The sequence below is a fragment of the Trematomus bernacchii genome, unplaced genomic scaffold, assembly GCF_902827165.1.
Source record: "Trematomus bernacchii unplaced genomic scaffold, fTreBer1.1, whole genome shotgun sequence".
Taxonomy (NCBI): domain Eukaryota; kingdom Metazoa; phylum Chordata; class Actinopteri; order Perciformes; family Nototheniidae; genus Trematomus; species Trematomus bernacchii.
This window is the reverse complement of record NW_022987807.1, coordinates 54168-81399: the sequence shown is the minus strand read 5'-3', so window position 1 is coordinate 81399 and position 27232 is coordinate 54168. Positions and strand designations below refer to the sequence as shown.

Sequence of the window (27232 nt, the reverse complement as noted above, 5' to 3'; positions counted from 1 at the left end):
TCTCCTCCTAGAGCACCATTGTGTTCTTTTTAACCAAATATCTCTCAGAGGGGCGTGGGGAGTGGCTCCTTATTTTCATCTAAAGTAACAGACAGAGAATCAGCACTTTTGAAACAGGGCTGAAACAGAGGGGATTATGGGATGCTGCAATGATCTGTTTGGTGTTTGGAGCCAAACACTTCAGAGACATGTTCTGTATATATCTAGAGACCTATAATAAATTGATTAAAAACAGTATAATAGGGGACCTTTAATGTCTTTCATTTGTGTAAAGCACTTTGAATTGCCTTGTGTTGAAAAGTGCTGTATAAATAAACTTGCCCTGTCTTGCCTTGCCTCTTTCAGTGGAGCTGAAATTCAACTTGGATCAATATGTGAACAAACGCTACCCGGGCCTGGTGAAGATCGTGAGGAACAGCAAACGGGAAGGTCTGATTCGAGCCAGGATTCACGGCTGGAACGCCGCCACGGCTCCTGTGGTCGGATTCTTTGATGCCCACGTCGAGTTCAACACCGGCTGGTAAGAAAAGGTCACGTTTAACACGAGGATGTCGGAGCTGCTCCTCTTGTCCTTTTCTCACCTTTTACCTTCTGTGCTTTGCTTGTCATGTTTCCACTACAGAAGGATGTCATGTCTGATTATTATCTTTTGAAATATGCAGTTTAGTCAGCCCCAAAGCACATCAACTCTCACTGACACAGCGTTTTACTGCATAATGACCAGTAGTGGAAGAAGTGTTCACATCCTTTACTTAAGGCAGAGTATGAATAGTACACTGTAGAAATATTCCATTACAAGTGAAAGTCCTGCATTGAGAATGTTACTATAAGTACAAATGAAGTAAGATATTTAAATCATCACATTTGAGGACGCTGGATCAATTAAATGTTTTAGGGCCTGTGTCCACATGGTGCCTTTTTCTAAACGCCAGCATCTTTTTAAAATTGATTCAAATGAGAACAGAGCGTCAGAAGTGAATCCTTCTGAAAAGGCACATTGACTTTTTTCTCTAGGACAAGGTTGAAAATATTACAACTTTTCAGAAAAGCGTCTGGCAACTTGGCAAGTCACTGTTATTAGAAAACCGTGTCTTTCAGACGGGAACTATCATAACAAAGACTAAAAGGTGTCTGTGGACACCGGATGTTGTTGCCGGTGAGTGTGTGACTTCTGTCATCCTCCTCTCCCGCTATAAGGCTGTCAGACCGAGAGGTAACAAACTCATTCATACAAAGTGTGACAGCAAGAAACTTCAGGTGAACAAAACATTGTGAAAACATATAGTTGCAAAAACAGATGATAAAATCCATGCCAGTCAGTGTTACAACGGTGGAAATAAGTAGTCTTTCTCAAAGAATACTATACACAATACACAAAATTGCCACCAATTAATGTACCAAAGCATGTTTTAGATGGTTAAATATAACGAGTAGTAGTTATTCATATGTTCTGTGTTTAGAAATCCGAATCTTTGAAGTAACTACGGTTTTATAATGAATGTATTGAAGTAAAAAGTAGAATATTTACCTTTGAATTGTAGTAGAAGTATACTCAAGTACCTCAACATTTGAACTTGAGTATGGTGCTACTTCCCACCACTGATAATGACCCTTATTATTAGTAAGGGTTTATCATTATTACGCTCTCCATCATCTCCTTTTGTACATTGTAATGTGAAAGTGATGTGTTTGGTTAGAGCTGAATAAAAGGACAGCCCAATTTAAATCACCTGTCCAGTAAACACACGCTGACAGAATGGAGAGGTGAGAGAGAGTATAATTAAAGAGGGAGCACACATTTTGAGCATTTCCACATAATCTCACCTGCAGGCTCGGGGCTTATTCTGCAATATGAAATGACTTCAGGGGGTCTCAGCCCAATGTCTGCCGGCTGCTCCGGTTTACCCACAAACAAGTCACTCAAACACATGTAATTGGCACCTAATTTGAGCATGTCAAATCAGTCAGGGTGTGAAGAAGAAGTGTAGCCTTTGTTCCCTGGGAAGCTGTCTGGGAGTCAGGAAGAGGAGGAGGAGGAGGGATGAAGAGGGTAGAAGAGGAGGGGAGCAGAGGTTTTTATTTTGTATTTTTATTACATTGTTGGAGGATCTCAGGTCCGAAGAATTTCATTGCCATTTCTACACTGTAGCTTTGTGCAGATGACAATCAAACCTTAGAATCTTGAATCCACACTGATGATAATTGATGCCCAGGTGGAGCCCTCATCTGTTTCCCATCTGCTCTAAAATAGACGTTCCTTTCATGCCCCCACAGAACCCGCTCACCTACCTATAGGTTTCCTCTTCCTCCGCACACACTTCCTTTGAGTTAGTTCACCTGCTGCCACCGTGTGAGTTTCACACACCTCTCTCTTCACACACCCGCCTCCATGCTCCTTTAATACGTATTCTTTTTTGCTTTTGAGGGAGGTTTTATTTACAGGAAGCAGAGGTGGGAGAAGTACTCAGATCTTGTACTTGAGTAAAAGTAGAAGTACTCATATCTTGTACTTGAGTAAAAGTAGAAGTAATCACATCTTGTACTTGAGTAAAAGTAGAAGTACTCAGATCTTGTACTTGAGGAATCAAATCAAATCAAATCAGGTTTTATTTATATAGCACATTTTAAAAACGATTTTTGGTCGAGCCAAAGTGCTGTACATGCAAATAAAAAACACATTACTGCGATCGCAAACAGAAGACAATACAAATATAAAAATCAAACACAGGGAAATGTCATGAGTCGTGCTCCGCTCTGACTAGAAGGCCAGTAAAAGTAGAAGTACTCAGATCTTGTACTTGAGTAAAAGTAGAAGTATCAGAGTGTAGGAATACTCTGTTACAGTAAAAGTCCTGCATTCAAAATGTTCCTCAAGTGAAAGTATAAAAGTATTATCATCAAAATAAAGTGAAAGTAGCGACAGTAAAAGTAGTCATTGTGCAGATTGGTCCATTTCAGAATAATATATATGATATGTTTTATAATGATTGATCATTAAAGTGTTCTCAAAGCTGGTAAAGGTGCAGCTAGTTTGAATGACTTTGTATACTGCAGGGTAGCTTGTGAATTTACTCCAGGTGGAACTAAAGTCTGATTTAACACTTGATTATATTTCACATCATTCATCCACATCTGTAAAGTAAACTAAAGGTATTAAATACATGTAGTGGAGTATAAGTTCATGATTTACCTCTGAATTGTAATAAAGTAGAAGTACAAAGTAGCATAACATGTAAAGTACCTCAACATTTTACTTAAATACAGTATTTGAGTATACTTAGTAACGTTACACCTCTGACAGGAAGTCAATGAAAGGTGGAGCTCTTGTGATTTCCCTTCAATGTAGATGCTAGGTGAAGGAACATATGGAGAAGATGACATTTATTATCTACTGTTTGTCTGCAAATGTCTCTGTGCTGCTGCTTTTCATTCAGATAGATTCACTTGTGGTATGTACACTATCTATTTGCCACTGTGGGAGAAGCCCCCCTATTTATCATAATATGATTATTCACCGTTGCACATTCAGCGATAAGTGAGATGGATGGCTCCTGTAGTTGTTGTGGTGACTCTCCCTCGATGACCTTGTGCACACTGAGCCAGAGACAGAGCTGCAGTGCTTTGATTCATCGGGCGGCTGTGCATTTGCAGCAGAAAAATGTATTGCCAGTTGCATTATTGTTAAAGTGAACATAATTGTACCGTACTGTGTTGCACTTGACAGCTGTTTCACATCCCTCACACCATGTTGAGTTAAGAAGCAAGCGGAAGAATGATGGAATCAGATTTGCTCTGCTTTAATACGAGGATATGAAATCGTTGCCTATCATTAAGGCGGTATTGCATCAGCTAAATGTTCATAATCCATCTCCTCTCACGCTTATGTGCTCCCATTCTTCGGAAAACGGCCGTCCATTCTGCTCCAAACAGTCCCTCTGCGTTCTCTGTAAATAAGCAGGATGAATGGCGGGAAATGGCAGCGTGTTGTAATTAGGACCGTCTGTGTGCTACCATGCAGCTGCCGAGGGGGAAATTGATATTTATTTGGTTTTTTGAAGTCCCTGCACAGTTGCAATCTCAGGTTATTAACGATTGATGATTAGAAGTGTCGCAGCCGCTCCCCACTGAGTGTGTGCTGCAGATGAGATTGTCATTGCAGGGAGGTTGTAATGAAATACATGCTTCAGAAAGCAAACCTTTGATGAATTGTAAACGCTCCGCTGCTATGTGACCTGGGGAGTTTATCTAAAATAAAACAAACTGTTGAATTTCTAAAAGTAGGGAATGGGTAAAACTAACCTCCGCCTCCTGTAATTATAAAAATATAAGATTTGTCACATTAATATTTGATAGTACCTGCAGGTGGAGGGGTATCACATTTAATTTAATACATTTCAGAGTTATTGAAGGCTAAGTAAAAACATATTTTTCTGAGTTTTTGTATCCGTCTAGACGTGAGAAAAGGCCGCAGTCATTCTTAGCGCTTCACAGACCAGAGGCCAGGCAGAACGAGATTGAATCCACCTTTACATTGATATCACATCAACCACATCCTGAGCAAATCCATCCAGAACCTATTCATGCTCTGCGTTTCACTCTCTACCTCAAAAAGCCCCGATGCCGAGTGGTGCAGGAATGAGTCCTAAAAAACGGAAATTAGTTAGCATCCGGTTCCCTCGTGTCAAAATAAACTTTGGGTTAGATGCCTGAAATAAGGTCTGTGACATTTTCAAGTTTTTTTCAACAACATAAAAACACTGTAGAAAGTTTCTACAGTTGGCTATTTGTCAGAAAAATGGCAGTTTCTTTAGCTAAAATGCTGACACATTTCCTGGTTTTAGGACTCATTCATGCACTTTCTATTGCTTAAGGGCTCTTTGAGGAAGATAGTTATCAAGCAGAAGCATGAACTGGGAAAGAAGTTGCTAAATGAGACGGCTAAACGTCATCACGCCCAACATTAGCCACCTTTAGCTTAGCCGTGGTGAAGTCATGTGACCGTACTGTAGTTCCTTTATAGCCCAACATTAGCCACCTTTAGCTTAGCGGTGGTAACGTGAAGTCATGTGACCGTGCTGTAGTTCCTTCATAGCCCAACATTAGCCGCCTTTAGCTTAGCGGTAGTGACGTGAAGTCATGTGACCGTGCTGTAGTTCCTTCATAGCCCAACATTAGCCACCTTTAGCTTAGCGGTGGTGACGTGAAGTCATGTGACCGTGCTGTAGTTCCTTCATAGCCCAACATTAGCCGCCTTTAGCTTAGCGGTGGTGACGTGAAGTCATGTGACCGTGCTGTAGTTCCTTCATAGCCCAACATTAGCCGCCTTTAGCTTAGTGGTGGTGACGTGAAGTCATGTGACCGTGCTATAACGTTAACTTTTTACTTCTGGATTGAATTTACGCTTCAAAAATCATAAAAGTTAGGGTTATAGCCTACTGAACAAAAGATGTAAGTATTATGAACGTTTATTTTCTGCAATAATTCAGAATCCAATGGAAAAATACCATTGCCTTTTTGTGGAGGTAACCAGCGAGATGCTGCCTTCATGGTCCATTTCATAAATATGTCCTTACTGAAAATCCGTTGTTGCTAACAAGTGTCTTTATCAGACTAATCAACATCATCACGGCAAACATTAGCCGCCTTTAGCTTAGCGTTGGGGATCCACAGCCATGCGACTGTGCTGTAGTTACTTTTTAGTCGTTATCTTTTTGCTTCTGGATATTGCATTAGCACTTCAAAAATCATACAATTGGTAGATTGATATATATATTTATTTCTGCATTAATCTAATGGTAAAATCCCGATAATTTTTGTTTCAAGATTGCCTCCAAAAAGTACTGTAGGCCTACTCAGTGCACCAGTCTATATAAAATTGAGATGCTGCACAGATACCTTTTCACTTTCTTTAGACTGCCTTTTCTATGAGAGGCAGCCGACTGGCCTATATTAATATGTGCTCTTCATGTGCATGTCTGAGTTACTCTGAGAAACTGTCAGGCAGCAGGACTGTGAACAGCCTCACATTTAAACAGATTTGATTCGCTTAAAAATGGCTCGAGGCACTGCAGGCTTCTTCTCAAAGACACACCACACACATTCATATGCATCACATGCACACTGCAAACACAATGAACACTTTCAGAGTTATTTCGAAACACTTTAAAAATATCTCACCACAGTGCTAATTAAAGTCTTCTTTCAGTGTGGGTTTAAACACAGTAATCATTGATGCTTCGGTGTTCTCAGCGCTAGTCTACATTTAGAAACTAACTCCATAAAAACCTGTAGTATAAAACATGCAGGAGTTGCCTTCATATTACTGTAACACTGCAAGGCGTGTAAAAAACAGAGAACAAACTATCCAATATTTAATTCAAACATACAAACGTGTGTGTTTTGTAATCATGGCATACACAGTTTGTTAATGTTAAGCCGATCATTTGTTCTAAGACAAAGCAGTAAGTCAATTATTAAATAGAAATTAGGATAAAGACATATCCTTCTCTTTGCTTAAACATACTTAAAAAGGTATGAGGATGAATAATCTAAAATCTAATTAATACAGATAAACCCATCTACTTGTACCATTATACAGTCATTTAATGTATTGGCTCCATGATTTCTCTTTAAGCAGCTCAAACATTTATCCAATCTTGTTTTTAAATAGTAAAAGATGTGACAGTTTACCTTAAAAATCCTCAAACTAATGTGTTGAATTCATTGCTCAGTCGAACTGTCATGTGTAAATAGTTTCTGCATTATTTCTCCCAACTCAGCATTAGCTGGTTTCTCCTGCATTGGAGTTATATTGGAGGTATTTGGCTCTGACAGCTTTAGGACTTCTACCGGTACCACAAAATACTCCAGATTTCTGGTGCCATTGCCATTCTATCGATGCCACACACAGAAAAACACACAAACTACCTCTGCTATTTAAAGCTTTTGCCAAAGGGCACCATAGTCTCGAGCTGTAGTTCCTTTATAGTCCAACATTAGCTTATTATAGCGCGTAAACATGCCACAGTCAAGGCACGAAATACAAATATGAACCTGAACATGAGTATAATAGGGCCCCCCTTTTATAAACGTAACACAAACAGTAAGGACATTTGTGTTTGGTAGATGATTTCTTTGTTGTAACAATGCTTTTTGGCAATACATCTTATACCGTTGGAAAGCCTGTTTTAGGGTTAGGGTTAGGGAGGAGATTTGTCAAATGTTTCATGGGCGCAACCCACATACTCAGCTCTGCTGCTCCTCCCACAAATGCATGTTCCTAACAAATGTGGCACCATTGGAAAGGTAAGAAAACAGGCTTTCCAACGGTATACGATGTATTGCCAAGAAGCATTGTTACAATAAATAAATAATCTACCAAATACAAATGTCCTTACTTTTTGTGTTACGTTTAGATAGTACACCATAGAAAGTACAATACACCAAACTAACATGTGTTCCTGCATGAGTTACTCACGTGTGCAATTCCAAATTGAAGATCTGCTTCTTTTGGGACACATAATCAGTTGTATCTCAAATGGGAGAGCTAAAGGTTGTTTTTTTGCGCTGGGCAAAGGTAAAGCTGAGGGTGAAACACTCTCTGAGGTGGAGTGAAGCAGATATAAATTGTGCAGTGATTTATTTATCCTAGCTTGTAACATGCCGTTCTGTTTGTTATATTCAGAGAAATGTGTACTCTGCCCGATGCGAAGCTCCACAAAGATACGGGCTATTATGAAAGACAAACAGTAATCCATGAAGAGTTCATAAATCAGAGCTGGAGTTTCAATATGAAGCGCTACAATAAATGGCAGTGGAGGTTGTCAGCATGTATTCATAATATTGGATGAGTCATCGCTGGAAGGGGGAAAGATTTGGGTCGATGGGGATGAATAACGCTCTGAGTGTTATGCAGATGAAATGGCAGATACAGGAAGAGGAATGACATGGGCTCATCTGTCAAAAGCAGATGTGTCCTCGTTTCCACAGCGACTATATCTTATCAGCTCTCAGATCCCGGAGGAACAGGAACTGCTGGCACGGGGTTTTATTTATTTATTTATTTATTTAAGGGTTCTCAAGGACGCGGGGAGATGAATGGCAGGGAGGGTTTCTGAAGGTGAGGGAGTGTAGAAGGAGTTTTACAGCGCATCACGACAAACTAATCATGTCAGGAACAACGCTTCATTAGATGAGCCTGTCTGAAGGTTTAAAGTCTTTATCAAAGCACAGAATCAAGTGCTTTTGACAAGCATGCAAAGGTTGCTTACACTGTCTTTTTCATCAGGTTATTTTAAAGATAATGAACTGTATTGCATCGTGAAGAAGAAAAAAACACTTGGTGATTTATCTACTGAAAGTTTTCAAGTTTAAATGTCAGATCTATTTTAATGTTGCGTAGACTGATCTGTACATCTTATATGGTGATGTGTGAAAACGGCTATTTACTATTTTGGTTTGTTTTTTTTGGTCAGCTAGAGAACTCAGATCCTCTTGACTTAAAAAGGACATAATATGCTAATATCCAGCTTAATATCAGTATGTAGTGTCTCTACTGGGACACATAATATTCCAAAAGTGTGTAAATGTATTAATGGTGATGTGTGTACTTGTGCTTTTATCAATGGTTTGTCTATTGCACATATTGGTTGTTTGCCTTATTAAGACCACCAACTGGAGGTTATTGACACCAACATTATTGGTTTCTCAGAATGGCGGCTCTTCTAAAAACTCCAATGTTATGAAATTATTTTTCTAAGTACTGCTCCACATTTGACTGACATCCCATATTGTTCAATTTGGATCCATTCCCTCTGTACTCTCTGTCCCCTGCCTTCATGTGATAAGCAGTAATTTAGCTTTTGGAAGATGAATGGGTTTCCCTTTTTGAGGAGAAGTAGATGGAGGGAGAGAAAGGGAAGGGATCAGGGTGAGGCAGGGAGAATGGGTGAAAAAGGAGGATCGAGAGACAGTTGGAGAGTGGGAGTGTTCTGCTATCATTTTATAATTGGAGCCTATTTTTTCCACATACATTTAGAAGTGTATCATGTGACAAATTGAGCGTATGAAGAGTTGCTTTGAAGATGTGGTGGAGATGATCTCTCAGCATAAGAAGATTATGAAAATGTAGCCAGTGGCAGCAGCGTCTGGGCGTCTTTCTGTGGATCCAGAGACCATGATGCCCTCGGCCAAAGCTTTAAATAGAAGGGGAGTTAACTGTGTGTGGCATCGACAAAAACCCCATCCAGTGGCAAGGGCACCAACAATCTGGAGTCCTTCAAGATGGCTCTTAAGTTTTGGTTCTTAAAGAGGAAATATGGGGCTCATTTTCAGGTGTATATCAGTATGTAGTGCCTCAACTTTAAAGAGTCCTCTCCTGCTGATGTCCAGGTGTATATCAGTATGTAGTGTCTCTACTTTAAAGAGTCCTCTCCTGCTGATGTCCAGGTGTATATCAGTATGTAGTGTCTCTACTTTAAAGAGTCCTCTCCTGCTGATGTCCAGGTGTATATCAGTATGTGTCTCTACTTTAAAGAGTCCTCTCCTGCTGATGTTCAGGTGTATATCAGTATGTAGTGTCTCTACTTTAAAGAGTCATCTCCTGCTGATGTTCAGGTGTATATCAGTATGTAGTGTCTCTACTTTAAAGAGTCCTCTCCTGCTGATGTTCAGGCAGGGGCGGACTGGGACTACAAATCAGCCCGGGACTCTCGACCGGCCCACTTCGGTACCGCCGGCCCACCTCGGTAAAATACTAACGGGGGGGGTGCTAGTGACTTATCCGAGCGGCCCACCTCGGTGCCGCAAGTATATACCGCGAGGAAATTGTCTACGGGGGGGGGGGGGGGTGCTAGTGACTTATCCGAGCGGCCCACATCGTCCGACCGGCCCACTTCAGTACCGGCCCATCGGGATTCGTCCCGAACGTCCCGATGGCCAGTCCGCCCCTGTGTTCAGGTGTATATCAGTATGTAGTGTCTCTACTTTAAAGAGTCCTCTCCTGATGATGTTCAGGTGTATATCGGTATGTAGTGTCTCTACTTTAAAGAGTCCTCTCCTGCTCATGTTCAGGTGTATATCAGTATGTAGTGTCTCTACTTTAAAGAGTCCTCTCCTGATGATGTTCAGGTGTATATCAGTATGTAGTGTCTCTACTGGGACATGTCTCCTTGCTTTAATGTTCAAAAAGCTCTTTATTTTTCTCATACTGCCTGTGCTGCAGCACCTCTTTTCACCCTCTGTCTGAAACCAGAGCCCTGTCTGCTCTGATTGGTTAGCTGGCCGGCTCTGTTGTGATTGGTCTACCGCTTAGAGATGTCCCGCCCCTTAGCCTATCACGTACAATGTGTTGGAGCGCTAGCCAAGAGAAGCGTTATATACTGTCACCGGATATCTTGACTTGTAATGATGTATAAATGTTGAATTTTTAGTTGATTCATATTAAGTATTAGTTACAATCTGAATGTATAATGTAAAATGATAGTTAGTTTAGTTTGTGCGTTAGTGGAGCGGAAGAATAAAGTATCAAAGAGTAAATGTAATTCATCCCTTTCCACCACTGCTTTGAAACACACTAAACAGAGAGGTATTTACTTTATATTTTATAAAGCGATGCCATGGATGACTGCAGATGTCGTCTCGACTTCAACCCGGCGCTACATTTACACGGGTTGCCAGCGACGAGGCAGTCTGTCGAATCAGCATTTATTCAACATTCAAAGCGACTGCCAGGATCCACTTCCCCCTTTTTACTGTTTATGATGTGAATTTTCTGCGGAACAACAAATATATCATATTTTATATCTCCTGCTCATGGAAACGAAATGTCAAAATGTGACACTTATCCCGCTGAGAGACTTGATAAGAGGTAAAACCTGATAAAGCGAAACACATCAAGTTAAAATAGAGGCTTAGTCTGCTCCTGGGAAAATATCCACTCTCTTTTCCCTCTGAAGGGATGTAACTTAGTTTCTCTTTCTCTCTTCTTTTGCTAACACGCTTTCTTTCAGAGCACATCAAGTGGAAAACATATTCTTAAAACACATTAATGCTAAGAGTAGGTCAACGTGGGTGAAACACTTCAAAATGATCGGCCTGTCAGCGAGTAATTGAACACTCTAATAAAGATGTTTTTCTTAGTTCATGGAGCATTTTAGCACCAGCTCTGTGAAAGGGTAAAATAGAGAAGAGTAATCACTAAGAACTAGTCACAAACAGTCCTGGACGTCCGTCTATTTACTAGGTCAAGAGTATTATAAAGTTATATATACATATATACTGATGTTGTAAAGTTACATCTATAATATGTATTTGACTGTGTGGTTAAGAGAGGAAGTGGTTACAGTATGCAGCAGCCTAGATAACATCAAACCCTTACATGCCGTCTCTTAATGCTTGAGTCCATCATTTCAGTTCCTATAAATGTACCCTGCAACACTTTATAATAACATTCTATCATTAATTATTAATTTGTATTGTTATTATTTCATTTATTTGTTTAAGTAGGGGCGGGTAAAATAAGATGTTCTTCTTCAAAAAAAGTGTACATGTTTTGTTTTAAAATAACTTCCATGTGTAGAATAAACAAATAAACTAAATTAATCGAAGCTTTGGCGCTGTTCTGAGTTTGTTCTAATAATTTGTTCTGAATTTGTTCTAGAATATTCGGTTAACGCGACCACTCTCACATACAAATCCCTTTTTTTATGGTGTTTTATTCTATATTTATGCCAATACTTTTAGATTTGTACAAAAGATGTTGATTGTTGCAGGACTTTTAACTGACTATATGTACGTGTTATTGCTACTTTTACTTGAGTAAAAGATCCTCTACTTCTTCCACCAACTGTTTACAATATATTGAGGTTGATTTCCTGCACATTCACAGTTATTATTATACATTTAAATTCACTACATCACCCATCCGGTCATCCATGACTTGATTTATTCATTCTAAGATGTTGCAGTGTTAATACTTAAGTAGCAGACTTGTGTACAGATCCAAATGTGTGGCTCATGTGAAGCCAATGCAGTTGCACTTTACAAAGGCTATTGATAGCTAATGTACTTGCAGGATTCTTTCTTTTGTGAGCTCTTCATGGTTGGATGCACTTATTGTCAGTTGCCTTGGATAAAAACGAATTGAAATGTGTCACTGCAAACTGCTTTCGCATCACTTTCCCGCTGTTCCCCTCACTCTGTCTCTCTTTTCACCTTTTGTAACCGTCCGATGAAGCTCCTGCATACATGTTGGGAACATAGTGAATGTACTCTGTCCAATATCAGAGTACACATGATAACAAAGGTGTCCCAACTGTAGCTGTGTACATGGCAGGATGTATGATTACCTAGAAGAGCATCAGGACTGTTTTAGGCATATGATAGCTATGTGATTAACATGATGATTCAGCCTCTATGGAGAGAGACATATGACAAGCATGCTCATTTCTGACGTGGAGCTAATCTGAAGTAAACATTGAATACTGCTTTCTATTCCTCCATCTTGTGACTGTGTAACTCCCTCTCTTGGATATCAACATCTGAAGGACACTGTTCAGGAACTAGTTGATGCTCTGTATGTGATGACTACTTCCATTCTGGAGAGGATCAGAAATACATGGATCCAGAAATTGAAGCTCAAGCTGGTGACGAGTGAGATTTCTCTAACAATACATGCCTCTCTCTGACCCCCGGTTTCTCTTCCTGTCCAAAGGGCTGAACCCATCCTGACCCGGATGAAGGAGGATCACACGCGCATCATCCTGCCCGCCATTGACAACATCAAGTACAACACGTTCGAGGTGCAGCAGTACGCCAACGCCGCCCACGGGTACAACTGGGGGCTGTGGTGCATGTACATCATCCCCCCCCAGGAGTGGCTGGACAAGGGAGACGAGACGGCCCCTATTAGGTGAGGGAAGTAGGGCAGAGGTGGGAAGTAGTGGAGTACAAATACTTCAATACTGTACGCAAGTACATTTTTCTGGTATCAAAGTCGTCAGAAAAATAAGTAGTGGAGTAAAGTACTTTACTTTGACTTCTTACATTTCTAACTCAAATACCTGTACTTTCTACTTCTTACATTTTGAACACAAATACCTGTACTTTCTACTTCTTACATTTTGAACGCAAATACCTGTACTTTCTACTTCTTACATTTTGAACACAAATACCTGTACTTTCTACTTCTTACATGTTGAACACAAATACCTGTACTTTCTACTTCTTACATTTTCCAAACAGGCTGGTTCCTTTAGTTTGAATGTGTGTTTGGTGGCGTGATCATTATTATTTAGAGTCATTGCGTGCCTATTGATTTGAACACGATCCGTGTATCCATCATTTCCTGGTCTTCTCTAAAGAAGAGGGACCAATGAAAACGTTGTCATGTTGCCGTTGTTCAGCATGGAAACATTCATTAGCTAACAATGACATTATTGTTCTATTAATATAAAGGGAGGTCAGGTACTCTTTAAAACAGCTGCTAGTTATGGGTACTTTTTACTGAAGTACATTTCAAAGCCCTCTTTACTTTTACTTGAGTAAAGAAGTTTAGTCAGTACTTCTACTTTTGATTATTTTTAAACACGAGTATCTGTACTTCTACTTGAGTAAATTAGTGTGTACTTTTACCCTCTCTGGCCCTACCAGGGGGGAGCAGCGTCTATTATTGATGAGGACGTTTGATAAAATATGGATAGGCTCAGGTTATGATTAATTCATGTGTGGAACCATCAAACTAAGGTGCTCTGTCGACCGAGTGCCACCCAAATGCACAAATAGAGCCCAAGCTGTCTAATTACCGTGATGAATCTGTTATATTGTGATGCAGGGGCAGAGTGGGGGTGTCATTAGTGTAATTGTATGTTGAATATGAGCAAGGCATTCGGTTATAGCTCCGCTGAGTGGACGGCAGCACGGCTTGGATCGTGTTTCTGTATAATCCTCCAATTGATTACCTGGGTCCTTGGTAGAAATTGCGTTGGACTTTATATGTTAGGAGGATCGTGTTGCATATATATTATTTTCCAATCAATCAATCAATTGGACAGGGCAGGTGAACTACATTCACAGAGTTCATCCTATTCAAGTGATTTCCTTCCCCTTTATGTTGTTCTCCTGTGACTGAGACCAACACATTTAAGTCAAATATATGTGTTTAAATCTATGGCTGCACAATATAACAACATTTTATGAAAATCGCAAAATGGATTAGTGCAAAAACGCAATCGCAGGAAACAAAATATTTGGCAACATGTGTTAAAATATTATTCTGTATGAAGTATTGTGGAGCTGCAGAGAGATCCCAGCCTAAAAATTATTTTCTACAGACTGAATAAAACATTGTTTAGGACGGATCCTCTTAAGAAATCACAAGATAATCATTTTTTAAAATATTTTTTATAATAATAATGAGACATTTTATATACGGAAATCATCAATCCCTCTAATTTCGCACTTGCAATATCAATCAAAATGATCACAATTAGGTTTTTTTCAAATTATGCAGCAATAGTTACATCTTGTGGTCACACTATATGTTTTGTGCAACAACTGTTATGAGAAAAAACAATCTTTGCACGGTAAAACAAAAAAAAGGCTATAATGTTTAAAGGGGACCTATCATGCAAAATGCACTTTTGTACGTCTTTTATACATGAATATGTGTCCCCGGTGTTCCAGGGAACTCACCAAGTGTCAGAAAACACAACCCTCTCTATTTTCCTCCATACCCAAATCTCTAAAAAAGGGGCTGCAACGGATCTGATAAAAACTGATCCAGATTTGTCAGGACAGTGGCGCTACGGCTATTGGGCCAACTCCACCAATCAGGAGGAGACAGCCACGGCCATTGCCGTTCGAAAGCGCTGGAGACGCTGTAGTACATATGCCAGGCCTGTAGATGGTGCTGTTCTCACTGAATCTGCCCTTGCAAAAACAGAGCTAAAAAATGTCAAATTGAGCGAAATGAGGCATGGCTAAAATACATGATCTGTTTGGTATTTTGAAAAAAGTATAAATATGCCTTATATACAGTAGGTATGGTCCTACACTATATTATTCAAATATAGCATGATAGGTCCACTTTAAGTCCACAATGCTGCGTTTATGACTACACAGGTTTTATTTGAAAAATGTCAAGCAGAAACACGTTGTTTTGCATGCCGTTGATTCATTCGATCGCTTCTACATGTTTATACCCAATCACAAGCAGCTACACTAAACAAAAGCTGGTACATATTATTTAAAATACACACAATAAGATATTGTTAGAATGCAGTCATCGAAACTCTACACCTCCTGCAAACGTTTTATGTTAAAACTCTACCAAAAAACCTGCAAAATCAACAGAAAGTGTTGACCTGAATATGGATATCAATGTAGGATTAACAAAGCTAAAATAATCAGAGGTCTTACTGTTGTACATTTCTTGGAGTGTGGAGACATTGGGAGTCACGCTTATCACAAATAACTTGTCTTTTAGTGCTAGAATTAAGCACGATATGCCATTACGATAAGAACATCTTACAATGCCATGGCTGTGTGTCTGAGCAATAATGTCTGAAACCAACATTAGTATCTGCTAACATGTATGTGTTGTCTTTTATTGATACGTGTTGATACTATTCAATATCTCTAGCTGTTGGAATGAAGTATAAGGGGGCAGTATGCACATATCAAAAGTGTTTCTGCCCATTAAAATGCAGTTCAACTTAATAGCTGCCTCCAGTTTTGCAGGGTTAACACTAAAATGCCCCTGAGCTCTGATCTCTCTGAGGAAATAAACAAATGCATTGATTTCAGCGAATACTGCACGGCAATAATCAGCAGTACGTTTTCTAATGATATGAGTGTTTAAAACCTCCTGAAGGACACATTTAACATTTCATTTGCTATATTATGTGGAGAAACTCAAACTATTGTTGTTTGTTATTAATGTGCTGAGGCCAGAGTGGCTGCAGGAGAATTGTTGAAGGTCAAGCTGGAGTGAAGAGGCTCGGTTATTCTTTTTTAAATGTTCCATATTCATGACTTGCTGGATTGCTAATGTGTCTGTGGGCTAGAAGCACTGCTATTGCTGTTTTAGTGCTATTCAAGCTTGAGGTCAGATCTGAAGTGAAAACCGAGTGGTATATGAAAAGTTTTATACGAAAATGTGTTGAATGCAAGACGGTGCATCACAGCAGCTCTATTTAGAACATTAACAAAGACAAATATTGAGCTAAAACCAAAGACCCTTTTTTCAGTGATAACTAGCATAGAAAACACAGAGACCTTACATGTGGCAGCTACTCGAATGCCTACTGCCAGAATGTCGTCTAATATTCCAAACCTAAGTAAAAGATATTCACACATACTTTGCAGCAGAGTCTCATAACCTCGGTTGCTCCAGAGTAAGCAAAGCAATTTCAGTTTCATTTGATACAGATGGTCTAAAACAAACACACACGGTGAGAAGAGTTTATACTGCAGACGGACATATTGAATGTCTCCATGAAGATCACATGTTATTGAGCATACAGGATGTAACCGGTGTCGATTTGCGGTGTCTGCGTTGTGTTTATCTTGTTGAAGGATGAGACCCGAGCCGATCTCCGTTTATTCACTGACTGACAACAGATATACAACAAACCAATCGTTATTAAATTGCTTTCCCCTCACACTGACTACTCTCACGTGGAACACATTCACAAAAAAGGGAAGAGGAAAACGTGAGGGACACGATATGAAGGGGGGGAAGTCCCCACAAAAATAATCTTCTGTGTACAGTGACTGAATTTTGGAGGTTCCGCCCACTGATTTCAGACCTAGTCAGGTATTTAACATTTAATAAATTAAGAACACAGAATTATTAAATACAAAACACAGAATTTGTGTGAAATAAATATGTAAAGGTCACCTATTATGCAAAATCCACTTCTTCATGTCTCTTCTACATCAACATGTGTCCCCTCTTCTTCATGTCTCTTCTACATCAACATGTGTCCCCTCTTTTTCACGTCTCTTCTACATCAACATGTGTCCCCTCTTCTTCATGTCTCTTCTACATCAACATGTGTCCCCTCTTCTTCATGTCTCTTCTACATCAACATGTGTCCCCTCTGTGGAAAGAGACTCTGAAAGTTTCAGGAACAAAGATTCTCTCACTTTTTCTCCTGATCCATTTATATAAAAACCTGTCTGAAAATGAGCTGATCAGATTTTGGCCACTTTATGATGTTATAACGATGTTTTGTCTTGTGTAACCATTAGCCAATCAGCAACCAAGGTAACCCCCCCCCCCCCCTTATCACCTGAATCTCCTCCTAGAGCACCATTGTGTTCTTTTTAATCAAATCTCTCTCAGAGGGGCGTGGGGAGGGGCTCCTTATTTTCATCTAAAGTAACAGACAGAGGCCGTTTCTCAATCGCGAGGACATTGGCTTCCAAGCCAATATTTCAAGGATGCTACGTCATCAAGTGGCGCAGCAGGACCGTTCCAATGTCCAGCATACTTGGAATTCCACCGAGGCCGCGTCCTTGGTTTGGGAGAAATTTCGAGGCTGCACATGGGTAGACTTCGCGTCCTTAAAATCCCCACAATGCTTTGCGCACGGACCAATTTCCCCAAATCAGTAGCGGAAAATGTAATGCGGGGCCTCTCATATGACGCACACCTGGCACACTTGTTAGCCTGTTCCATTATTCTTCGTTTTCCGAAGCCGTGGCTTGGAAGCATACTTGCTTCGTTTCTGAAGGAAGTGACTTGGAAGTACGCGACTACCAAGCCAGCATCCTCGCGATTGAGAAACGGCCAGAGAATCAGCACTTTTTAAACAGGGCTGAAACAGAGGGGATTATGGGTAATGCTGCAATGATCTGTTTGGTATTTGGAGCCAAACACTTCAGAGACAGGTTTTATAATATGTGAGACCTATAATATATTGATGAAAGACAGTATAATAGGGGACCTTTAACACTAAACACCACTGCATATTTACAACTGTTACACTCATAGTGCTGGACTTTAGATATAAGACAGATCGGAGCTCGTTCTCAGAGCTGCTTCCTGTTTCCTCTCTGAAGCTTTGCTGCAAATGGACAGATCGCCTTGAGGGCCGGCTGAAGTGTGTCGGCTGTGCGGATCTCTATTGGAAATCTTTCTGCCACTTGTTTCCTCAAGGTTTTCTGCCCATCAACAACAGAAGCCTCGTGGCCATTCAGAGCTCAGACTCAAAGCCTCTCCTGGCTGTTTGGACACTACAAAGCCAGAACAAGGTCACAGGAAGGCACAACAGTGTGAGAGGGCAGAGGATTGCAGACATTTCATTTCACAAAGATAGGTTTTTTCTTGACAACCAGCGGTGATTGACAGGAGAGAATAGGGAGTAAGTGGGGATGGCTGCAAGTGTGTGGACAGATGCAGACATTTTCAACAAAAAACACATACTGTAGAGGTAGTTCCGTGGATACGAATACAGCTTTAAAGGTCTCCTATTATACTATTTTTAGGCATACATTATAGGTTTCAGATATATAAAAAGCATGTCTATGAAGTGATGCTTACACATATTCATGTATAAAAGACATCAAAAAGAGAATTTTGCGTGATAGGAGACCTCTAAAAGTGGGCTCACACTTAAACTCTCCGAATCAGAAATTCTTTATTTGTCTAAAAGTGGGGAGATTTGCATTGTGTCAGGCAGAAACAGCTTCAAAAGATAAGCACACGTTAATAAAATAAGTACCATCCAAGCTATGGAAGTAAGTAACAACATTATTAAAGTAGCACCCTAAAAACCGAATGACATTACATGGGAGATCCCACAATTAATCTGTGATGTCTAAAGCAGTCCAGATGTTATTTTGTAAAAATCCACCTCTTGTTTTTCATGAAAACACTTTCCCTCATGTTGCTGTTTGAGGTGATGTCTTTGTGCGTTATACATGAGAGTACAAAGAGACAAAACAGGTGCAAAAAAGAAAATGGTGACAGAAACAGAACAATGGCTAGGTTTGTCATTCCTACTCACAAAATATTCCCCCCAAAATAGCGTGATGGCAGGGTCACACAGAGCAGAAACTGTCGATTGCATCAAAGCCTGTTCAGAGTTTTAGTCGATGCTTCCTCCGCCTCTTCTACGATTGATTTCTCTTTGTGTCGTTATTGAACACTGCTGTGAAATTGCGAGTCACGAATGAAACCGTCACTGTTTGATTTTGTGAAAAGGAAAAGTGGACGAGAATTTATTTTGTATCAAACATTTGAAAGAATTATTCGGAGGAACAGCTGGCTCCAATTACTCATTTAAATGCTTCCCTTAATTGGCTCTACTAGGGGAATTACTTTTCCATGCCATTTGATCACCCTGCACACACACAACTAAGAGAGAGGCACCAACTCTGCTATGATGTGTCTCTTTACTTTCCCGATACATAGCCCATTAAAGTTGTGACTATAATCAATGTTTGGATGTTTTTTCTGCAACATTACCTGCTGTTGAAAAGCAAATATGGTCAGCCTGAAGTTTTTTTTTAGCTTCATCGTCATCATCTGAAGCTGCTGAGTCTGTACTTGAACACGTTGGCAGTGTGTGCATTGCAGAAAGCTTATTCTAAAGAGAGATGCACAAAGTTTGCTCTGTGCAGACGAGCGAGGTAGGTCAGTTGTCAGGAGAGGAGAACGGATGAGGTGAAGGAGGCTGAGTGTGTGCTGCGTCTGTCTTTTTATCTGCACACTGAGAGCTAATCACTTGAAAGCCTCCCTGTCGCCTCCTTATAATTTAAACAAAGACTTTATGAGGCTATGTCAGGAAAGAAAGGAAAGGATAGAAGTTCATAAGCAGGTTTCTTTTTAACCAAAAGTGTGGAATGGTATAGTATTTAGATTAATTAGCTAATGATAGCAATACAGGTTTTTTTTTTTTTTTAACCAAATTTGAGTTTCACTGTGGAATCGTATAGTATAAAAAAGCGTTTATTAAAAAAAAATGTCCACTGCCTTTTTGGAATAAACAAGAATATTTTACTTTTCAATCGCATCTGGACATTCCTTTGTTTTCTGTCTCAACTACAAGCATCTATTCATCGGTCAGCCCGTGAGTGAATCACAGACAAAAGAATAAAACAAATGGATATCGTGGTCACTACAATAGTATTTAAATTAATTAGCTAATCATAGCAAATACATTGTGAGCTTTTGCACAACTTGCATCAATGTTTCACTCACAATATCAAAATATAAATCCGCAAAAATGGTAGGAGAGCTTCTCTCTTGGAAATACAAAGTTTGACTTCCATAACCTAGATATATTTATCTACTGATGAACGATTTTGAGAACAACGGCTCCATAGTGTTTCCTAACGGGTCTAACCTAAAAGCACTATTCCTTTTGGCTCAGCGCACTCTTTTAACACCGAGTCAATCAATCATAATGTAGCTTTCTGCTTCTATAGTATATTCTCCCGCCGTGTCTCGTGTGTGTGTGTGTGTGTGTGTGTGTGTGTGTGTGTGTGTGTGTGTGTGTGTGTGTGTGTGTGTGTGTGTGTGTGTCTGTGTGTGTGTGTGTGTGTGTGTGTGTGTGTGTGTGTGTGTGTGTGTGTGTGTGTGTGTGTGTGTGTGTGTGTGTGTGTGTGTGTGTGTGTGTGTGTGTGTGTGTGTGTGTGTGTGTGTGTGTGTGTGCGTGCGCACTCCGGGCGTTGTTCCAGAAGCAGTATGAATCCACTCATTGGTCACTTTAGAGGGAGCACTTAAGAGCTGACGGATAATAGCAGGAGAAGCAGCCCTGAGGGGGCAGCAGCTAAAGTGGGACCAATTCTTTTAGTAAAAGTGGAGAGCAAAATCTTCTTTTTGTGAAAAAAAACACTCCCTATGTCTTTCTCTATACCAGCTGAACTTGTATCGTATTTATTGACCTTATGTAGCCACGCCCCTTTTCCCACATACTATGTGTGCTTGTGTGCTTTTATAAATATGTATTGACCTTATGATCGTCCCACTTCCGTATTCAAACGCATTTGTGTAAATGCTTCTGTTTCAGCACTAGCAGCAGTGTTAAGAATGCATTTGTGTGGGTTAGATAAAGGTCCACAGTGTTGAAATGTATAAAAATAAGTTAACTAAGAGACCAAACTCTATTAACCTTTCAGTGTGCTATTCAGCGAGTGAGCGTTAGCTATCTTGTTTATTAGCAAACATAGCAATCGTTAGCTATATTTATCTAACAAGCTGGCTAGTGAATGTTATCTATTTATCTCTCTATAGAAGCTAGCTAATGTTCGCTATCTATATAGTTAGTTATCTTATATTAACAAGCTGGCTATTAAAGGTGGGGTAGGTAATTTTGGAGAAACCAGCTCGAGTGCGCAAGAATTTGAAAATACACAGCCGGAAAAAATCTGCCACTTCCTTACAGAGCCCCTCCTCCAACACACACATGAACGCGCACATGACCAATGAGGGCACGAGATAAGTTTGTGCACAGATGGAAGGCTGACAGGCAGGTAGGCCATCCAGTTATTTTAGCCGGGCCGTCTAAAATGATTGGTCGTACTTTTTACAGTATTACGGCTTCCACAGATGATATTTTTTTATGGATTTTTTGTCAAAGCACTTAAGATATTCATTGCTATCGGGATGTTAAGAGCATTCCATGGAATATAACAAAAAGTGTATCTCGAGCCGGTTTCTCAAACTTACCTACCCCACCTTTAAGCTATTAGCATATTGGTGTTTTGTAATTTAAATTGGAATTATTATTTCACATCTTATGGTTCAACTTATGTCCAACTTTCAGGCAGTGAGAGTAATTATAAAAACATTGTTGACTTTCATACAGCCACCAGCTCCTCACAGCTCCAAACATCAACTTAAATTGCCAAATATGCCTTGTTTGGATGAACTAATCACAAATTGATAATAAAAAATGTTAGCTTCTCGCCTGAATTAGTGTTTTTACTTAAAATCTGTACATTTAAAAGCTTAAAAACAGTTTATTTGGCAGGTTAATAGCAGATTGTGTCAACACGTAATATGGTAATGTGGAAGCACCCTAGAGCAGCCGAAGCATAAGGTGAATACGTGTTTCTAGAACATTATGATGTCTGACAATTACAGTTTGATTTGATTCATTAGACACATTAATTTCTAAATAAGCAGCAGCCAGTGCTTACATTAAAGAAAAGTCAGGTTGACACCATGAAGCCCCGAGGCTCATCTCCATTGTGGTTCCTTATCTCTTAAAATGCCACGCTGCGTTGATGCTCTGGGACGAGGAGCAGGACTCCTGTCATGTTTTATTTCCTTTCTTTAAATATTAAAGCTGCACTGATTAATATGATATGTTAGCAATGTTACAGATGAATATGTTATATGAAAGAGCTCATGGTGAGTCCAACAGCTCTGCAGATTCTTTTAGCTAATTGTTTTAGTTTTAAGTGTTTTAGTTTACTCCACCTTTTATTATTATAATTTCCACCCATGGCAAGCAGCAGTTTTGAGGATAAATATACAGAGATGGAGCTAGTATACACTTTAATAAGCCAACCTAAAAGATAACGATTTGACTTATAGATTTCAAATCAGGAAACATTTTTCGTTGCATTTATCAAAGTTCAGTCAGACAACTCACGTGTTTCTTTAACATGTTTATTAGAAGCAGCATATAGTTAAGTTTGGCGTCTAGGCTCGGGCCTCATCACTCCACAGATATACATAGCACGATGAGTGATGATTAAATAACTAACCCCCCGAGCCTACAGGTGGAAGCTGGGGTGGAAGCTGGGGTGGTGGTGGGGCAGGCAAGCAGCAGCGACGTGGAAGTAGCTGCAGCAATAGCAGCAGCAAGCAAAGCATAGAGAGATATCTGGCAGGTTAAATAGAGCGGCATATTAAGGAGACTCTGTTTGGTTGGTTGGTTGTAGAGTGGCAAGGGGCGTTATGTATGAATGCAGCATAAGTGCTCGAGTTGACTGCCTGAACTAGCTCGCCCCATTATTGCACATAATTAGAAATAGAAAAGTAGAAATTAGACAATTATACAATATTAACATCTCAAAATAGAATAATATATGCCTAAAAATAGCATAATAGGAGACCTTTATTAAGTGTTATCTGTGGTTGTATACAAGTTCAGCGGCTGGATGGTCATATTTAAACCTCGCTTTCTCTTTCCTCTCATGCAGAACTCCAGCTATGATTGGCTGCTCCTTCGTGGTCGATCGGGAATACTTTGGAGAGATCGGTCTTTTGGATCCGGGCATGGAGGTCTACGGAGGCGAGAACATTGAGCTTGGCATGCGGGTAAGGACCACACATGAAGCTCTCTTCACGACACAGACACAGGTCGGTTCTTTGAAACGGGCGTTTATTCTTGTAGCCTCCCTCTCCCTTCTTCCGTTACGCTGTGAGAACTACAACAACGAACATCATATATACATAGCCAAATACATTAGCATAGTGTGTTACACATACAAATATATTGAAGAAAATAGGACATGACGCCCACATGAAACAAATACCTCGTTGGCCGCTTGTCGTGAAAGAAGATTAGTTGAAAGTTCCCTTTCTGAATAACTTTATGTCACGGACTGCAGCAGAGCTTCAATAAAGACGTCAACCCACGTTGAGTTGTCCAGTGCATCAACACAACACGCAGTACCAGTACATGAACAAACATTAGTTCCTAGGCACAAGAAACAACAAACACTTAAGCATATTGGTGTAACATATAAAACAAAACTGTTTTAAATCATGCCATATTTTTACGATTTTAATATTACATGAAATAAAGTATTTATCAAAAATAACTATGAAATTAATTATTTAATTTCTTTTAAATAAGGCAACTTTGTTACGTCATTTACAACACAAACTGGAACTGGAAGTCTTTTTATAAATAATTTGATATGTTGACTCACAGAGGAGAAGCAGCAGATGAAATTGCTCGGAGAATTGCTGCGAGAAAAAGATTTTAATGAGGAATTCCTTCACAGTCTTTTCACCAGGAAGGCCACCCACAAAAACAACCGTAATTACAATTCCAATATTTGAGGGGGTAAGTTTAAGAAGTCCTAGTTTGTGAAATATATATTCAGACGTGTTATGATGAAGTTTTCGTCTGTTTCCCTGCCCGGGGGAAACTGCTTAAGATACAAAACCCAGGGGCATCAACAGAAGCCTCGATTAAACTTTGCAAAGTATCTTAGATGAGAGTGGAGAAGCTAAAAAGAAAAACCCCCTTAATGCAAATCTTCAACCCACCCAAAGCCTGTGTACGGGAAATGTAAATCTCTTTTGCTGCTGCTTTGAGTTGAATTTAACGCTTCATGTGAGCGGAGGGCCTCGCTGAAGAATTGGTTAGCGTTTAAATTCAGAAAATGTTTCTCTCCATCCGAGTGGAACCGCTCTGGAATCTAAACGCACTTCTTCGGCTTATTGGAATAAGATATGCTTGAAAGATCCCACTCCTTCATTTAACGTCGTCCCCACATTTATTTCTAAAAAATCTCAAGATGGCTTCAACAACACCTCTGAAGTGTCGGCCGCCTCACAGAAAGCACTTGAGCGGAGGAACGGAGAATTGGTCGTTGGTTTCAGATTGCTGCCTTGTTTTATTAAAGTTGTTGCTGACCCCTTCAAAGGCCTCTCATTATTCAACAGACTGGACCCTCACCCACACAAATAGCACAAGGAGAGTAATGCTTCTTGTGTCTTTATCTGAGAGTTGCTATTATCATAGAGTGATTACTGAGCACTATGTATGTCAAGGGGTGAACTTACTGTAGTGGCATGAACTCAAATGCACAACTCAGACTCAGGTGGTATTCAAAAATAAAGACTTTACTGGTTTTAGCACAGTAACAAAACAAGGAAACACAAAATCACTCTTTCGAGGAAAAACTATCAGCAGACATCAGGAGCATGAGAAAACGCGATACGACCATGGAGAAGGCTTGAGCGTAGTCATGAATGAGAAACGAACTGGCACTGGACAGGTGGGGACTAACACATTATATACATAAGGTGAGTGGAACAGGTGGAAACAATCAGGGCGGGGTAACCAATCAGGAACACAGGAGACACATAGGGGCGGGGAGCATGGAGTTCTGAAACAAGAGGGAGAATAACTTTTCACAATAAGACAGAGGGCACAGGACAAAGGGACATGACAAAACCAATATAAAGAATAAACTTTCATCATAAGTTTCCGAGACATGACTATGTATTATGTCCCGAACGCCAAAAGCATCGCCCAAGGTTATAAAGGGTTTTGTGTTTCCGTAGAGCCGTTTGTGGAACTAACAAACCATGAAACTCCAGGAAATGAACAGATATTAAAGTTAGAACAAAGTTATTTAATAAAGAGTCAAACAATCAACAGAATTACTCACTTTCTGCTAAAAGGACAGATGACCTTCGTATGTTAAAGGGATCTGACCATGAGTACTGATTTATACAGAAAATCAGGAAACTACGTCATACACATTTCGTACAAATCACAGAAACACACGATGGATTAATTATAATTAGTCTCATTTATGTGTTAATTGTCTTATAATGGTCTCAGTTGCACCCTACTGTCTGTCAAATGGTTATATACTACTGACACTATAATAAAGAGTTTTGCTTGAAATAATTCTGCACAGTATTTGTCTTTGTTTTAGACTTTGTTTCAATAATCATAAACTTGAAAATAAAAGTGTGATTAATCGCGAGTTAACAACGAAAAATCATGCAATTATTTAAAATTGTAATCAATTAACAGCCCAATTATATACACACTGAAGCCAGACATGTGTAATACAAATGTAAAGAAACCATAGGGTCACAATAAAGCCAAGGCAACAAGTTAACAAAGACAAAACGTGAATAAATGGGAATGTTTGATAAATATAGTTGACATTGGTGTGGTTTTTAATTCAGCTACCGCAGCTAAACACAATTTGAACAACACACACACACACACACACACACACACACACACACACACACACACACACACACACACACACACTTCCTGATTCTGGTCAAATTCAAAATGAGTTCTCCCAGCTAATTACAAGATGTGATTTATCTAAATATCCCTTCTTATTTCAAGAAATCTTACCAAGCTAATGTTCACTTGATCTATTGGCAGATGTTTGTACTTATTTAAGTGAAAGCAGCTTGTTTTCATTATTGTTTAACTTGTTTTTGGAGCAGCATTTTTTCCAGTGTATGAAGTAAGGAGAATACGCCTCTCTGTCTGCAAACACAATGCAATCACCGATGCAATTACCCCTCCTCCTGTCCGTGTTGAAATGAAACCGATGCCACGGAAAAAAAGAGGCCATTCAGCACATTTACAGGGCTTGAAAAGGTCTGCAGTCAACAGCCAGCGTCCACCATTCATATTGTATTCAGCTGCTAATGGAAAGGAAATGGGCTTCTGGCCAGTGGACAGAAAGTTACTCCTCTAAGGCGGCGGCCAGAGAGGGTAAAAGTACACGCATCCTTTACTCAAGTAGAAGTACAGATACCCGTGTTTAAAAATACTCTGGTAAAAGTAGAAGTACTGACTAAACTTCTTTACTCAAGTAAAAGTAAAGAGGGCTTTGAAATGTACTTCAGTAAAAAGTACCCATAACTAGCAGCTGTTTTAAAGAGTACCTGACCTCCCTTTATATTAATAGAACAATAATGTCATTGTTAGCTAATGAATGTTTCCATGCTGAACAACGGCAACATGACAACGTTTTCATTGGTCCCTCTTCTTTAGAGAAGACCAGGAAATGATGGATACACGGATCGTGTTCAAATCAATAGGCACGCAATGACTCTAAATAATAATGATCACGCCACCAAACACACATTCAAACTAAAGTAACCAGTCTGTTTGGAAAATGTAAGAAGTAGAAAGTTCAGGTATTTGGGTTCAAAATGTAAGAAGTAGAAAGTACAGGTATTTGTGTTCAACATGTAAGAAGTAGAAAGTACAGGTATTTCTGTTCAAAATGTAAGAAGTAGAAAGTTCAGGTATTTGTGTTCAAAATGTAAGAAGTAGAAAGTACAGGTATTTCTGTTCAAAATGTAAGAAGTCAAAGTAAAAAGTCGTCAGAAAAACCAGTAGTGGATTAAAGTACTGATACCAGAAAAATGTACTTAAGTACAGTAACGAAGTATTTGTACTCCAATACTTCCCACCTCTGCTTGTCACTTCTTAAATCCAATAACCTCATAACACTTGTTTACCCATCTAAAGGCAACATAGGA

The 27232-nt window shown here is 39.7% G+C and overlaps 1 protein-coding gene across 1 annotated transcript in view; it reads left to right on the top strand.

Annotated features, from left to right (window-relative positions):
* Positions 1-27232, top strand: part of LOC117498732 (polypeptide N-acetylgalactosaminyltransferase 9-like) — a 121267-nt gene that overhangs the window by 51148 nt on the left and 42887 nt on the right. The window contains 3 exon segments of the mRNA XM_034150880.1: positions 346-520; positions 12713-12910; positions 23164-23281. Coding sequence (XP_034006771.1) covers positions 346-520; positions 12713-12910; positions 23164-23281 — 491 coding nt within the window.